Raw genomic sequence first — 16,273 nt, 5'->3', positions numbered from 1 at the left:
CACGGGAGCCGTGGCTCAGAGGATAAACCAATGCCTCCTTCAAGTCTCTTGGAATTGCAATCCAAGGCCACCTTCCCTTTCCTCCTCCCCACAGGCTGTGGAGATTCAGATTGCATCTCCCTGACCGAGAGGGAGCAGGGTAGGAAGAGGCCATCAGTGGCTCCATTTTCATATTTCGAGGTGACAGGAGTGTAATGTATTACCTTGCCTTATTCCAAAGATAATAAACTATTCTATATAATGCCCAAAATATTCACAGTGGTATCAGAGTAATGATGGCTTCCCACCTTGCTTTGCACCATTTCTTGTGCTTTTACTTTAATCCCCCACCGCTTTGCTCGGTGTATATCATCCTATCGAAAGGATCTTTTATTTCCAGGTTACTGCAGCCCTTGCTATCATTGAAAAAGACAGAATACATTCCAACGCTGTCTTTTGTTTGCAGGGTAAAGTTGATCTAACTCCTGTTTTAATCAATACATAGTCAATGATGATGAGTTGAGCCAGATTGCACATCTATATGTGAGGTCATTTTGTTGCAGGCATTTTAAATAAAGCAGCGCAAACATTAATAGCACTGATAATGAATGGCCTTCTGGAGATTACGACTTGGCCTACAGCAATAGAGGATAGGTCATTTTCTATCAATTATATTTAAAACATCTTTCACAAAGCCAAAGAGACGGGTTGTACCTATAATATACAGCAAATCTTAAACTTAATTTTTAAAACTTATTTTAAAAATTAAATAATCAGACTACACACCACATGCATGCAATTAGCTCCTCCTTGTTTATCAATGTAGTCAAAATTGTGATTAATGTGTTTAATCTTTAATATGTATTGGTTCTGTGCTTTGATTACAGAGGAAGATTCACATTTCCTGCTGCTGTTGCCCGACCGGGCCGGCCAATCTGACATGGTTAAAGGGACGTTTGAAGTTGGGCTAACTTGTGAGGAAAAAAGATTAAAGAAGGAGGTTCAACCCATTGATTGATAACCACCTAATGCACAGAGACAGTCTAGACATCCTGACTTTCAGTACCCAGCGTGGACCAAGTTCCAAAAAGCACACAATCCTAGAGCTGCTCAGTTTCTGCAAAAGCAGCCGGAAAGTTAAAGTCTCGGGACTCTGATGATATCATTAATGGTTGTTGTTTTTTTCAAATATTTGAATGCTCTCTCTGAGGAAGAAGACAACTAGAGGCCTCCACTTCTCTGAATATTTGTCATAGTTAGAATATTAATCTCTGAACAATGGGGGCAGGGGGGGATATGGTGAAAGTTGTCTTGTGATGCCAGTATGACCTTGACCTTGGACTATTTTATTATCTAATCAGTTCATCCTCAAGTCCAAGTCGACCGTTGTGCCAAATTTACAGAATTTTATTTTGAGGCCTTCATGAGAATGGAGCAGACAAATGGACAAAGAAAAAACCCAATATAACCTTCTATCTTTCTCTTTACTGCTTGGAAAGTCCATAAACAAACGTACCGATCGATGCATGTTTACATTAGAATACAGGCAATTATATAGTTTTTCATCATGATATCTGTTTCTGTAAAAAGCATTTCCAGCCACAAGTAGCATACTATATAAATGACCTGTTGCACACAAGGGGATTCATGATCATCTCATTTTAGCCAGTGAGAGTAATGACACAGAGATGAGGAACCAGGAATGATGGTTATAATTTGGCTCCTTTTTTTGGGTCATTATTTACAAAGGCTAATTAAACTCATAATAACATGAAACTGATCCTCTGTTTATCCATTAAAGGAAATCTATGTCTGAGAAGCATGTAAATAATGATAGTAATGAGCCAATCCTAATGTGGAGGACAAACAAAAATACATTATAAAGTAGTCATAATATATTGTCAGTAGTTTGTATTTTTTTTAATAGCTAGAGATTTAGTTTCTCCCAGATTATAAACATGATATATTAGTATCATTGTTATTATCATTGCATGTCTGTCATGTGATATATGATACTGTAATTGGAATAGCTCAATTGCACTCAGATGCAGCATTTAATATTTAATAACAGCATATGCCGATTTCATTGCAGTGGAACTAAATGTATCTATAGGTCGTACAGTCAAATAAATTTCAAACTGCTCGATCACACAAGGTGTTTCTCATTTCACTGCACTGAAGAAAAAGAAATGAGCACTTCAGCCAACAAAGAAAAAAAACCATCAAAATGGATCAAATCTATTAAAAGAAAGAAAGTGCAACACTGCAATTTTATAATTATTTGCTCCATAAGACTTGATTGCAATTTCCAAAACACTTGAATCAAGGACCATGCAATTATCTTGTTAACAATAATCAGTTGTTGTGCTAGAAAACCTCAAAAGAGTAAGTCTCGGAAAAAAACCCAGAGTCACAGTGATGATTGCTTGATTATTGAATGTACAACACACGTGGCCTGTCACTTCTACCCAGCTCCACTCACTGGATGAGAGAAGTAATGAGAGCTGTTGGAACTAGAGAAAGTTGGATCCAATCTGAGTAGATCCAATAACAACCTTCATAAGGCCTGGCAGCCAGCACACACGACACGAATTGCAAAGTGAAAAGAACATTTTGAGGATGATTGTGTCGAGATTTGAACGCAGCTTAAATGTGCGGCAAGATTAGATGGAAATGTATCTGTCACATCTATGGTGTGAGGCATGTTGGGTCAGCACACTTTCAATTTCAATTCCCCCCTTGTTTTTTTTTTTTTTTTTATATACTTAGTTTGTTTTGGCTTTGGAGAATTTATCATTAATTAATTATGGTTTTATTATGTTTCAATTCATTTGGGTTTCTGTGCTGGGGTGGAGGCATTTGTATAACTGTTTTGGTTGAGACCTTCACTTTGTGTTATTATTGTGCAACTTCATTTAAAAATGTTTTGATAAAAAAATAGTAATAGCATTCCAGGTGATAAGTTTTACTAATTTAAAAAACAAATTGTTCCTGAAGAAGTTATCTCTGACTGCTTAATCTAGTGCAGTGGCTGGTGAAGCTGGAGCCTATACTGGAGTTAGTGGGTTGGGTGCACACACCAGACAGGTCACCAGTTCATCACAGGGCTGATGAATGTTCCTACTGAAATCAGATTGTGGATTCCCACTTGTTCGGCTCTTTTCTAACAAACGCAGGTCTTTATACAACAGATATGAGAATTGCTGACACATGAGGTGTTGACAGTGTTGTATTAGTGAGGAATGGATGCGATGGCTGACTTACAAGTTGGACCAGTTTCGTCTGAGTCGTCGGGGCAGTCGGGCTCGCCGTCGCAGAGCCAGGCCTCCGGGACGCAGGTGCTCTTGTCATGACAGTGAAACTCCCCAATGTCACACACAATGGCTTCTGGATGACATGAGGGAAAGGGGGTAGAGAAAGAGACAGAGAAGATGCAGCATGAGGTGATGGCACTGAGCAGGTGGTTCACATGTTTCACCAGATAACATGCACTGGAGGTAAACTTGAGCATGAGTGTGAGAGGAGTTGTTTTGGAACCATGTGCACATAAATGGATCCAGTGAAGAGACACTGACACCATTGTCTTTACATGGAGCTGAATGAACAGTCATGTACAGTCATGTACTGCTTAATCTCAAGAACTGCATGTCCTTTTGTCAGCACTACATTATTTTTTGCAAAGCACTCTTTTTTGATAGAGCAGAAGGCTATACATTTTTTTCAAGAAGATTAAAACCCAAAGAAGCAGAAGCAGGCGGTTCACTGGCATTGTGATTGTGACAGCTGCTTTCCCTCTAACAAAGACAAGATGTCCTTCGCGCCTTGGCAAACTATTACAAAGCAGTTTGGCAAGTTTGTTCTTATCGTCTTGCCTCCTTGGTGTTGTACTTGCATTTGATGGCTGAATGGGGAGGGGGGGGGGGGTGAAGCACAGTCAACTAAAATGTCATCATAGCCTTTCAATATAGCAAGCATCCGTCAAAGTGTTGACATGTTTCCTGCCGGTAGCTGTCAGAGACTGCGCTCCATCATTCTGCAGAATGACATAAGCCTTTGCTAAAGATTTGACACCACAAAGTGACCTGTCGCTACTTCTCCTCAGCCCAGAGGAAAAACGGTAATTTGTTTCTTAGCTTGACCCGCGGACGATCCGGCAGGCTGCAGCGACCCCCCCCCCTCCCTCTCCCTATCTCCGTCTCCTTTTCCCAGTGTGTTCCTAACCCATTAGTGGTGGGAGTGGAGCAAGTGGGAGATCAGGTCTGCAGCGTTTGAACAGTGGGAGTGATAATTCAACGCACGGCTGCTCCCTGCCCCGGCACCCTCCAGCAAATTCACTACCCGGGGACAAATCTGAAAAGGTCAAACATCTCATCCATTCTTCCTCTTCTATTCACGCTGATGCAATATAATTGTACAAGTTAGATCAAGGTCTCTTTTGAATATTCAAAGCCCATTTCCCCCAGATTTTTAAAGAAGGGGGAGGGGGGTTCTTAAAATGAAACACCTAAGCCGTCAAACCTTCAAAGAAAAAAATTTAATAAAATTCATGTCGTATTGATCAGAGAATGAGGTAACTCCAAGTAGCCTCTATAATACTCGAGGAAATTGTCCACGATCATTATTTCTGCCCATTAACTGTGAAATACCACCAACACAAAACAATGTAGTCTGAGAACTATTTCTCAATAAAATGTTAACTTCATTAAAACACTATTTTGGAGCAAGGCCGAGATTCTTGTCCGTGATCCTCACCAAAAACAAGGCTGTCAGCTTCAGCACAGGACATTTTAGTATGATGGACTGTGCCTGCTCTGACAGTTTAATGGTGAATTACAACGAGGGTCACACATTCTTGTGACATTAATTACACTGACACTAATTGCATTTTTAAACACATGTCGAGTGTTTGTGAGCCGAGCGTGCTGACTACATTATTTACATTTCTCCTCAAAAGAAACATAAAATAAAGAAAAAACCCAAGGCATCTAAAGGCCCATGCTGGGCTGGAGGTTGGCAGCAGCATGTTCAGTTTGCCGAAGTCTCTACAGGGATGTCTCCGAAGCCTTTAAAGCCGAATTGATTACCACTGAAAAGCAGAGGAGTTGGTGACACAAGGGCCATTTCCTAGGCTCGTGATGGAAGCCATGAAAGAAACTGCCCCTGAATCTCAGAGCAGCCAGTTACCTATTGATGTTCTACCTCCTTTCATGCCACTTCACCTTGAAAGCTAAAAGGCCAAATATGAATCAGGCAAATGACCTCTTGTGTTAATTCATCTCCCCCTTCTCTTTCTCCACACAGCCTTCTCCTTGACACTGGCTCCACGTGCAGCCAGTGTCAAGGAGACGGCTGAATAGGAAAACCCATGTTGTTTCTTTGTTTCCGCCTCCATTTAATAATGGACCTGCACAAGAGAGGCAGGTGATTTCAGGTAATTTTATAGAAATATGAGTGGCAGGAATAGAATATAGGCAGCAGCGACATTCAGTAAGTGTGGAAAACCTGGTTCCATTATCATGACAGTGGGAGACACACTGATGCACTCAGCCAGGCACATTTTCATGGGCTTCATTCCTGAAACACAAGAGCCGCCATCGGCACAAAATTGTGGCTCATTGAAGCGATGACAGATTTTCACAGGAGCAAAATTTCAGCAAAGTAAGGCAGGCAGGCTAGATAGTGTACACACCTGTGTAAGTATAAGTACATAGTAAACTATCATATCTATAAGAATCCCAGTATTCTGCATGAACACACAGCAAATCTCTTCATCCTGCATTTTTGTAATACAGCATCCACTCACATTTTCTCAGTCCTATTAAAGTCTGAATTACATGAGAGCTTAGGTATTCATTTATCCCTCTAAACAATATTAAATTCCAGAGCTATAACGCACTAAGGCATTACAATCCTCTGAATTGCATCAGACACACAGTTCACAATATGGTACAGGGGATAAGTCGTAAGCCACGGGCCTATTCAAACAAAACCTATGTTATAAAAGCAGCAGTGCAGCGCACAGCTCAAACTGGCAAATTAAACGTCAGCTATGCTGTGCAGCTGGAAAAAGGAAGATCGGAGAATATTCCTGAGTCTGAGCTATCTTACGGCTGCAGGTTGAGGAGGAGCTGCCTCTCAGAGAAGCTATTTGCAGCTCCTCCAACCTGCTCAGCGCTCCACAGAAAGCTGTGTGTGAACTTGACAGGGCAGTGATAGTCCATTAGACCCGTGTTGCATTCAGGGCACTCAAAGTCACCCGACAAACGAGTGTAGCGGAAAGAGAAGTGTTTGTATAGCTCTGGCAAGAAATAAATTTGTGAAGCATAAACAACAATTTACTTTAGACTCACAAAAAGTTTCACTCCTGAGGAGAAAAATGGCCAAAAAAATAATTGATGTCTTTAAGTTGAATAATGTTTTTCCAGAATGTTTTTTTCTTTCATTTTTTACTTCACTTCAGTTTTCAGTGTAGAAGCAGGCAGTAAACATTGGGAGAGAGAGCAGGGAGGACGTGCGACGAAATCAAACCATGGACATTGCAACCATGGCAGCAAAAACATTGTGTCCTTAAAAGCAAAAAATTGCACTTTGCACGAACCCACACAAAGAAACTTAGCAGTAAACTGGCTGTTGTAAGAAACTATAACCGACAGAACATCAGCTCAGCTCGCACAGAGACAAGAAGAAGAGGGAAAAAGCAAACCTGACAATCACGACAACCACTTCTCACTAATTAACTCACAGTTGTACAATCAATGTGTAAAATATCAAGTAGCGGTTTAATGGGATTAGGTGAAAGGCCAATGTCAAGGACTTCATGGAGTCACTCTTGATTTCATAGCAATCTCATGGCCATGACAAACCTTCTGGAGGTTAATATGAGTGAGCTTTAGAAGTACAGATAAGTGGTTCTGATATTTTTTCTGAGAGCCAAGCTAGATGTTCCTCCAGGTTCATTATTTGCCTCTTGTGAATAAGGTGACACTTTATTAAGAGCAAAGTTATTTCTGCATTTCCCCAAAAGACCATGAAAAGTAATATGTCGAACAAATGATACACAACTATTTAAACTGATTATCACGTTGCTTCTCTGTTTCTGAAGCCAAGCAAAGATAACAGCCTACCAGCCTCTTGGATTGGAAACCATTGTATTGGACAAAAAGATTGTGTAGAGTGATGTTCAGGTTTTGCCGTTAAAGATTTGAAAAGTAAAAGAGACGATGGGACAATGATCGATATCTGAAATGAATGCAGATGCTACACAAAGATACTGTAAAAAAACAAACAAGAAGCGATTGGTGGAATTCTGTACAGACACAAAGTAAAAAAAACATACGTAAGGATCAGGCCTCACAGTTACCACACAGAGTGAGACTGTTACAAGTGCACACTTTGTCTTTACACCTGAACCTGATCCAATTACAGAGCAGAGTCCAATCAGCGGGTGGTTTCGCTCCCTTCATATAAACCTGATGGTCCTGAGAGGTGAAGTAGATCTTCATGAATGAAGGGGTAACGTCCTTCCATGACCGTCCTACATTAAATGAAGAATTAGTTACTGGGTTTTCAAAGGTTATGTACAAATCATTCACCCTCATTCTCAGTTCACACTCAGATCATATACTGTGTAAATATATATATGATATAGGAAATATGTCAAATGAGTAGCCAAAGCACGTGCAAAAACTAAATATATATATTAAAAAAAAAAAAAACTCCTCCATCACCCTGATGTCATACTGTTAATATAAATAACATTGTGAGTATATGAGGCTGGAATATTCTGCTCAGGGATTCATGGGTTTGTGACATGAGTCGAATGAATAAATACATTTTTCACTAGCTTCTTGGGGCAAATGCACTATGGCACAGACATTAAAATGTACTTGGAATATTTTCTTCTGCAAGTGCATGCACACACACACACACACACACACACATATAGAGTGACCTTAAACCCTTTTTACAGTGTCAGCAGACTTGGCATTGTGGCCAGTTGCAGGTTGCACATGCATCATGAATAAGCACAGGTTTATGAGCCAACCTATGCAGGTTATAAAGAATAACAACAGAATAAGTTGGTCTCCATATCTTGAATCTGCCAAAAGATTCAGTGCAGTGCGGCGCATCTCAATGAAGTCTCACCTGCATAATGAATCTTTATTACAAGCGGATCACGAGAGGCGACATACACCATGTGGTATTTAGACTTAAATGTCAACCGCGTCAAGTCTGATCAGAATATGGAGACTAGAGAGAGTACCGTGACTCCGCTGACTGATGAACGATTTCAGAATGTCACAGCACTTTCTGGACGCAAGCCCGAGATTTTATGTGCTTGGCAGTTCTGCAGCACTCATCCCTTCTTGTTGATTGTAGAGGGGGGGAAAAGGGAATTCTTAGAAATATCAAAGCCATCTCAGGGTAGAGAGATATAGAGATAGAGGGAAAACGAGAAAGAGAGAGGAAAGGATGTGGTAAGAGCGAGAGGTAATTATATTGACAGAATCTGAGGTTTAACAGGCTCCAGGAAACGGCCGCTCGTACCCGGGGCCATCCCAAATGGCAACGCTGAACAACTCTGCATTCTAGCCATGAAATGGGAAAGAAATCAATGCTAGAAGACTTTGGGGTTTTCATTAGATACTGCCTGACCTTAAGCACAGAGTGAGGTCACTTTTATTTTCTCTACAACAGCAGGGGCATGTCAACAAATTATCGAAAGCGAACACCACATGAAAAGTTTCAGAATACAATTGCAGAATGGCCTCGTGCTCCTCGGCATGAATCCCATCTCCAGTAAACAATGAGTGACTCATAGAACCAATTTGAATCTGTATGCTGTATGCTGCCCTTTTACCTTACAGCACATTTGCAAATAAACAACAACATTACAAGTAATTTCAGCATTTTTGGAGTTATGTTTATGATTAATAACATACTATTCAATTAAAATTGCCTTTGCATCTTAACAGTGTGCCAATTAATCTTAAAAAGCTTGATTTACTGCTACATGTTGCTACTTAAGTGTATTTAGAATGTGTAAATGTTGTATGGTCTGTATTTATATTGGGTTTTCTGGTCTTGATTACCACTCAAAGCTGTTAACAGTACAGCTTTTGCCATTCACCCATTCACACACATTCATACGTTGTTTCTATGTGCAGAACTTTCACTATGAAAAGGTTACATTTCAGGGTTCAGTATCTTGCCCAAGGACACTTTGGCATACAGAATTGGGAAGACTGAGATCAAACCGACCACTTTCCCGTAAGAGGACGACCGCTCTCCCCCCTGAGCCACAGCCTGGGATCTTTTTTTTTATGATTGAGATCATGATTTTCATCTAAAAGTTTACCAGAGGTGACAAAAAACGTGAATAACTTTGATTAAATTCTTGCCTCTTTCTCTGTTGCAGAGTCCTCGTCTCATTATTTCATGACACCTCTCACAACAAACCTTGCTAAGTGCGTATACACTACGGCATTTGAACTGAGCGACAAAAACTTAAAACTCATTACTGATAACAACTTCACTTCTCTGTGAACGAGCAGGAAGAATGTGTGGTTTTGGACATAATAAGCTTATTACCGACACAAATGTAATATTTGCTAATGAATGAAAGTCTCTTCTTACATCTGGGTGATTGCAGTAACTGCAGTGTGAGGAGCTTTAACAACATTGTACAAAAAAGTGTTCCCATTACCCATGTTACCCAAAACTGGGCTGTTTGTGCAATGGCCTAGGATGTTTCCTTTGTTATAACCAACATTCAATTTTGATTCCTGAATGGTGGCTGTTGATACATTTGGCTCATAGCGGGCTTGGCTCTATTAAATTCCAACATTATGTTAAAGATTTGGCTTATTACCAGCAATGGGAGACGAGAGCGACCACAAATATTGAACATGTTCTCTGCTTTGGCATGTGTCGGCTGTTACTGCCACAGAACCAGGGTTTAGTGGATGAGGTTTTGCAGTCGTGACCTCTGGGATTGTGTCGTCATGACTGAGTTCAGTGACACAGAACGGAGAGAAGAAGGGCATCCTTCAACCGGTTGTATGTCACAGGCGGAAGCCATAACTCCACACGCAGTTTGCTGTGGTCAAAATCCAGTATAACATGAATACATGCACCAGTATCCCTCTTACTCACGGAGTAATCTAGTTCGTAAGATTGGTTCTATTAAAAGCAGGCTATGGACTTGTCCAAGATACTGATATTACGATATGAAATATATTCTTAAACCCAATAACAGGATACTTTAAAAAGCCCATGGAAGGATAGTGGTGCACATCTGTGTGTGTTAAACAGCACAAATGAATGTTGGCCAAATGACATCACAATTTGTGCAAAATACAAAAAAAAATTGATATAGGCAGATAAGACCATTGAGATGAATTGTAATTGAAACTCCTCCGAAAAGAAATCCTTCTACACATTTTAAAGGGCTCTGAGTCATTCTCTGACTTGTGGCCTATACACGTGCAATTAATTTGCATGAGAATGTGTCATTATACTGCCAATAATAGAAAAGAACAACCCCACCCCCCCAAGCCTCTCATGGCCTGGCTCCCTTTCCGTGCTCCACCCAAGGTCACCTAATCACCATGTTCCTTCAAAGACCTCTATCCTAACCAGGAGCGGTCTGAGGGATTTATGTCTCACTCCATGTCATGATTACCAATCAGGTGGAGTAATGGCTGCTTAAGCAGACAGGGTTTTTGTCATCACTGAGGGGTGAAGTGCCAGTCAAGGTTCCCACTGAGTTTGTCCAATGCTGGCTGATACTCTGTGGGGCATGTCAGTGCCTTGGGTGCAGCCTCCAGATTAAACTGCATTATCGGAGTGGAGTGAGAGCTGTTATAGGAGGAGATCACATCCTCGCCAGCCGTCACTGTACCACAGCAGACACTCATCGAGCCGTCCATTATCCAACAACTCCATATCCACCTTGAAACTCCCACAAAGTTAACTTCATTAAAAGTCTGCAAACAGGAATGAATTGAAATTCAGCGACAGTACCAAAATATCACCTACTTCAACTGTAGCAACATTTCTTCATTAAATCCCAAAACCACAAATTGAAAAATATAATTTCATATATATTTAAACACAAAATGGAACTGGGGTTTGTTAGATTGTCATTTCTGCCTAATCACACACTGGAGTTGATTTTAATCAAGTTGACCATTAAGCTGTAAGCAGAAGAAGTAATTAATTTGAGTAATTAATCAAGGAGATAAAACAAATGTTAAAAGGCGGGATGAGCCTCACAGACAAATGTTCTTAACAACCAATTTACCATGCAGTGCGTTTTGCAGATTTCATTCATGGTTGAAGGACATCTTCACAGGGAAATAAATATTGGCCTTTGATTTTTAAAGACAAAAGCTTGTTTTATTTTAAATCTGTATCCTTCAGACATTAAATTTCAAGACCGATTAAGTCACGGTAGTGCATCTAGACCCATAGTCCCATTTCAAAGGCTCCTTCAAGTGCTGCCGACAAATGCATCCTTCCATCCCAGAGAAACGACGGCTCAAGAAGCGGGACCCTACCTGGCCTAACCTATCCCAGGATTCATTGCACTTCAGTGACCAACCACTTTTCAAAGGGGTAGTGATGCAGGTAAGTGAAAAGTTGTCTGATGCTTAGCACTTCAACTAAATCAAACAGCTAACGGTACACATGTTAAAAAACCAAGGGCCGTTAAAACCCTTAATGCAACAGCAGTCAGGACGGGACAAGCTTGTGCTGCCGATCGTGGAAACTAACTTATTTTGGTTCTGCCTTTGTGGTTTATGTGGCCCACGAAGCCCCACCTCCTTTGTGGGCTGGATATAAATCATTCTCCTTAGAATGAAGGCCCTAATCCAGATGCAGCAATAATTTTGAATAACCAGCGTTCACAGCACAATGGCAACATTTTATGTCATGGTGCCACCAAAAAGCCTTTTCCTCATTTATAGTGTTTTCTGCAGATCTTTCCCCTCTCTTGTGTTTGTCTGAAACATTTCCCCCTCTGTCTGTATGTGTGTTTGTTTAGTTGTTGGGCTACGATTTCCTCATGCAGCCAATCTTTCTGTGTAACCATTAACCTTCCTCCCATCAAGCTTCTGTAGTGCACTATATTCTCCAGACTCACACTCCAGTATTCTGCAGATTGTTGGTTTCGCCAAGGTGGTAATAACACTGAGGCCAAACCTAAGGTCAAGTTTGTACTTTTCTTGTGTTTGCTTGAACCATGTCTAGCTCAGTATGCCTCAGGCTGTTACCTGTAATCTCAGTCTGACCGTTTCACAATCTACGTTCCAGCGTAGAGTCCAGCACCTTCCGCCTGTCCAGCTCCACCCGTAGCTCTGAGTCAGCAGCCTGAAAGCTCCCCCCATCCGCTCCTCGATAAAACAGTTCGATCTGCTGCAAGTCTCCTGTCTAAGTTCTGTTTAGATTCAAATGCAACTCAACACAAGAGCTTCTGAAACAGTCCATATTTTGAATTGTGTATTTGTTTCAAACGTACTATGAAATAAGATATTGAATAGTTATCAACCTGCAAAAATGCATTGTCCAATAAAAGGCAAAAATCTCCAAACAGCACATTGGTTTAACTCTCTATATGATTTAAATATAACCCTACACGTTGCTAATGTGGCATTTCTGTCTCATTGGCTGCAACCTGGACCATAGAACCATGTGATTACTATGGACTTGGCCTTTATTTGAGTTTTTCCACTCCTCTCCCCAGTGGAAGTTGCACAGCTGGGAATCTGATTAGTTTTGTACCATTAGAAGCAGAGAGACGTGTCTCTTCCAATGTGAATCACAATATAAAGAAGCCTTATAGCCATGATAGCAGTATAACTGTTTAAACTGTGCTGTGGACCGGGAACTGAAGAAAATGCCATATTGGAGCAAAAGGCATTTTTCTTAAGAGTGAAACTCAAAACCTTATCGAAGTGGGATGGAAGTCATTTGTATATAAATCATGAGGGTGTGTGTGGCTTAATAATCTCTTTTCAGAAAAGAGGCTAAAATTGTGGGTAAATGACTTTATCTCTTAAAGGGATAGTTCACAGAGAATATAAAATTCTGTCATTATCTTCTCACAACGATGCACTAAACACTTCTGGAGTCTCCGGGGGAAAATTATTTTTAAAAGGGATGTTACACAACAATCACCTACGGTTATATATATATATGTTTAGACTTATTTTTCTTGTTTTGTTAATGACAATGGCTGTAATACAGTCTGTAACACTGCTACAACTGGTGGCAACCTAACTTCAGTACATTTAAAGTAAATCAAAGAATGTATTATATGGATTGAGTTTCATCATTTATTTAAAACCTGCAGTGGTTGCATTTGCTCAGTACACATGACTGCCAAACTGAAATGCTCATACCGAAAACTCTAGGTACAAATATGTGTTTTAAACCCAGTCTACTCAATAAATGAAGTTTCAATCATTTCAATGCTTCAGCTTCCAGACATCGTGGTGCCCTAAACTCTAACCCAGCTGTTTAGCTTCTAATACATCCACACACTGATATAATTGAGGAAAAACAACCTAACAAGATTTGCCGCATTGTTGCATTTAAAATAAGATCACTGAGGAAATGACCCAGTGGCTGATGAATTGATTAATATTACATGAACGAGATGTTGTGTGTGACAACAGTTCAAACCAGTTAAGACTCAAATTAACATGACTGTAGAAACTATATTGTGTAAACAGATTAAGCATTGCCCCTGTCGAGTGAAGTGACATGTCTGGACAGATCCCTGAGTGTCAGCTAATCTGAGTTCCCCCGGCGAAGCCACAGACACGTCAACACTGCTGAGAGGCATCATTTCATGCAGCATCAACTTCAATAACAGCAGAGAGATAACTTAGGTACGGTGCTTTAAAAATATACAATGCAAATACAATCCAGGTCAATTAAATGCAGCATTATTATTATTAATTATTACAGTAAAATGATACCAATTAAGCATGAGCACAACCATGTATAAGGTCGATAAAAACAGTGATCTTTGCAGCAAAAAAATATTGTCGCAGCTGCTTCAGGATCAGGGCAGACGCACATTATGTGAGGGCACGTTTGTGTTGTATTACCATGTCCTCTCTCCTCACTACCCCGCTGACCTGCGCTCACTAAACACGTTAATAAACACCATCACTAACAAGAAGTTATAAGGACACGTACAGTACTTGAAGTTTACTCTGCGTCTGTTAGATTTGCTTCTGAGTTTATTAGCCATGTACTGTATTGAAACACATTGATAAGAGGTTCACCTGCGTCACACAACATGATTTTGGACATGACGCGCAAAGCCAGGACATCAGGGTCAAAGTGACCGGAGCGTTCCGGATTCGTGTTCGGACATTATCGATTAATAACTGGATAAATGTGATTATTTCAGTTTGTGTGAAGAGAGACGGGCTCACACACACACACACACACACACACACACACACACACACACACAGACACACACACACACACACTTCTGCAGACAGGAGAGAAATTTAAAATAATTACATCACTATTGATCTACCCTTATGATTTATCATTTTGGGGGCAGATCAAGACTCGTTTGGGGGGGGGGGGGGTTCTCTAACTTAAACTTAATTTACTAATCATTCAGGCTCTGTGACTGACAACAACTGTGTTACAATTACAGTTATGTGATGCGTTGAGGGAAGAGATGATCTGGCTAAATGCTGTTCTCTCTGGGATTGTGCAGTTCCCCCCCACAGCTTCACCTCTACAAACTGTGATTGCAGCAGATTTGAAGTTGATAAGCCAGACCGAGAAGCAGCAACCAAACCTTATCTTAGTGACTGGTCTTTTTTCACATTACATATAAGTAATCTTAATGCCCACAATTCTAGATCAACACTGATAACACAAAAAGTCTGACTTAATATCAGCCTGTAAAATATATTTTAATTTATTTTTATTTTAGATGTCTACAGAGGGAAATTTATAATACAAACTTTGGATTTTTCGTTCAGATTTCAAGCTCAAATTCTTTCAAAACCAGCTCTGAGGGATTAGAGTGCTTCTCTTCCATTATTTGAATTCTCATTATCTTCCTCTAGGGTTGAACCCATGACCAATCAGGCAGAATGTCTCCCTTTGTTACTTATCTTCTTTCCTCACCACTCTAAATATATTCTATTGCTTCCTGCAGCTGAGTACTGTCTATGATGCCCCAGAGGGCGTTGTAACATTTTGTCCCAACGCTGGCTTTTTTAGAGACAGAGGGTCTTAAGTCATGAACCACAGATAGGGCACCTGTAGGACTTGTTTGCATTAGTAAGTCAAGGCTGTGTTTACTTACACCGCTGCAGGGAAGCAGTAAGTTAACCAATTTCCTAAACAAGGATTTAAAAGGATGCTGCTATAAAAATGAGACAGACGTCGGGTGTCACACCTTGTAAAAGTAGAGAGACTTTCATGTAAATAAACAAATCTGCTACACATTACAAATTGATATGGTGTGGGTGTTTCAACCAGTTTGTGGACAATTGCATTAATTATGTATTAACATGCCAAAGCGTATATAAGTGGGTGTATTGTGTGTTTAGTAGCTGCCTTAGGTCCTGAAGCTAATGAAAGTAAGGCAATGATAAGCAACACACATTACTTTTTAAACAAAGCTGAGAACGGAGTGCTTTCCACATCTCGGCCTGAAGCAAAGACTAATCTGGCTCCATTAACACTTCCGAGAAGAGAAACGATTTCTCTGCAAAGCTGTGGGACAATGAACAGCAGCCTTTTTACACATTTATGATGTTAGTTATGTCACTGGCTGATGTCCAAGGCCTGATTGAACGTAAAAGAGCAAAACCAGGCCTCTGTGGTTGTTGATCGTGACCTATGACCACTTGTTGCCTTTTTACAGTGTTTTTACAAACCCACAATGTGACTCTGCAGCACATAGCTCACAGTGACAGTTACTACCCGCAGTTGTTGCAACATTCAGGTCACACAAACATTTCCTATGGGACTTTAAATCTTAAAGGTAATTTATGTTTCAAATTGCCTACCAAGATGGACAAGGGGACAATATATTGACGAGCGGTCGCAGCTGCCTCTTAATTTGGATTTAAAGTCACATGTGAAATAACTAGTCAGTTTGGAACCATGGATATCACAGCTTGGAGGATTTTGTGTGAGTCTAATCTATGCAGATTTGATTGCCTTTCATTTGGGAAATACAATAAAATAACAGATGGAATCTAATGGAAGATGGAAGTTATGACTGCTGGCAATTTTTCGT

The 16,273-nt window shown here is 40.4% G+C and overlaps 1 protein-coding gene across 1 annotated transcript in view; it reads right to left on the bottom strand.

Annotated features, from left to right (window-relative positions):
* The window catches only part of lrp1bb (low density lipoprotein receptor-related protein 1Bb), a 230,197-nt gene that overhangs the window by 165,825 nt on the left and 48,099 nt on the right, over positions 1 to 16,273 (bottom strand). Inside the window, exon 2 of the mRNA XM_062402272.1 lies at positions 3,244 to 3,366. Coding sequence (XP_062258256.1) covers positions 3,244 to 3,366 — 123 coding nt within the window. The remainder of the gene's footprint in view (positions 1 to 3,243; positions 3,367 to 16,273) is intronic.

Source organism: Platichthys flesus, chromosome 13, assembly GCF_949316205.1.
Source record: "Platichthys flesus chromosome 13, fPlaFle2.1, whole genome shotgun sequence".
Classification (NCBI taxonomy): Eukaryota; Metazoa; Chordata; class Actinopteri; order Pleuronectiformes; family Pleuronectidae; genus Platichthys; species Platichthys flesus.
Note: the sequence above shows the minus strand (reverse complement) of the source record. Positions and strands in the feature narration are given on the sequence as shown.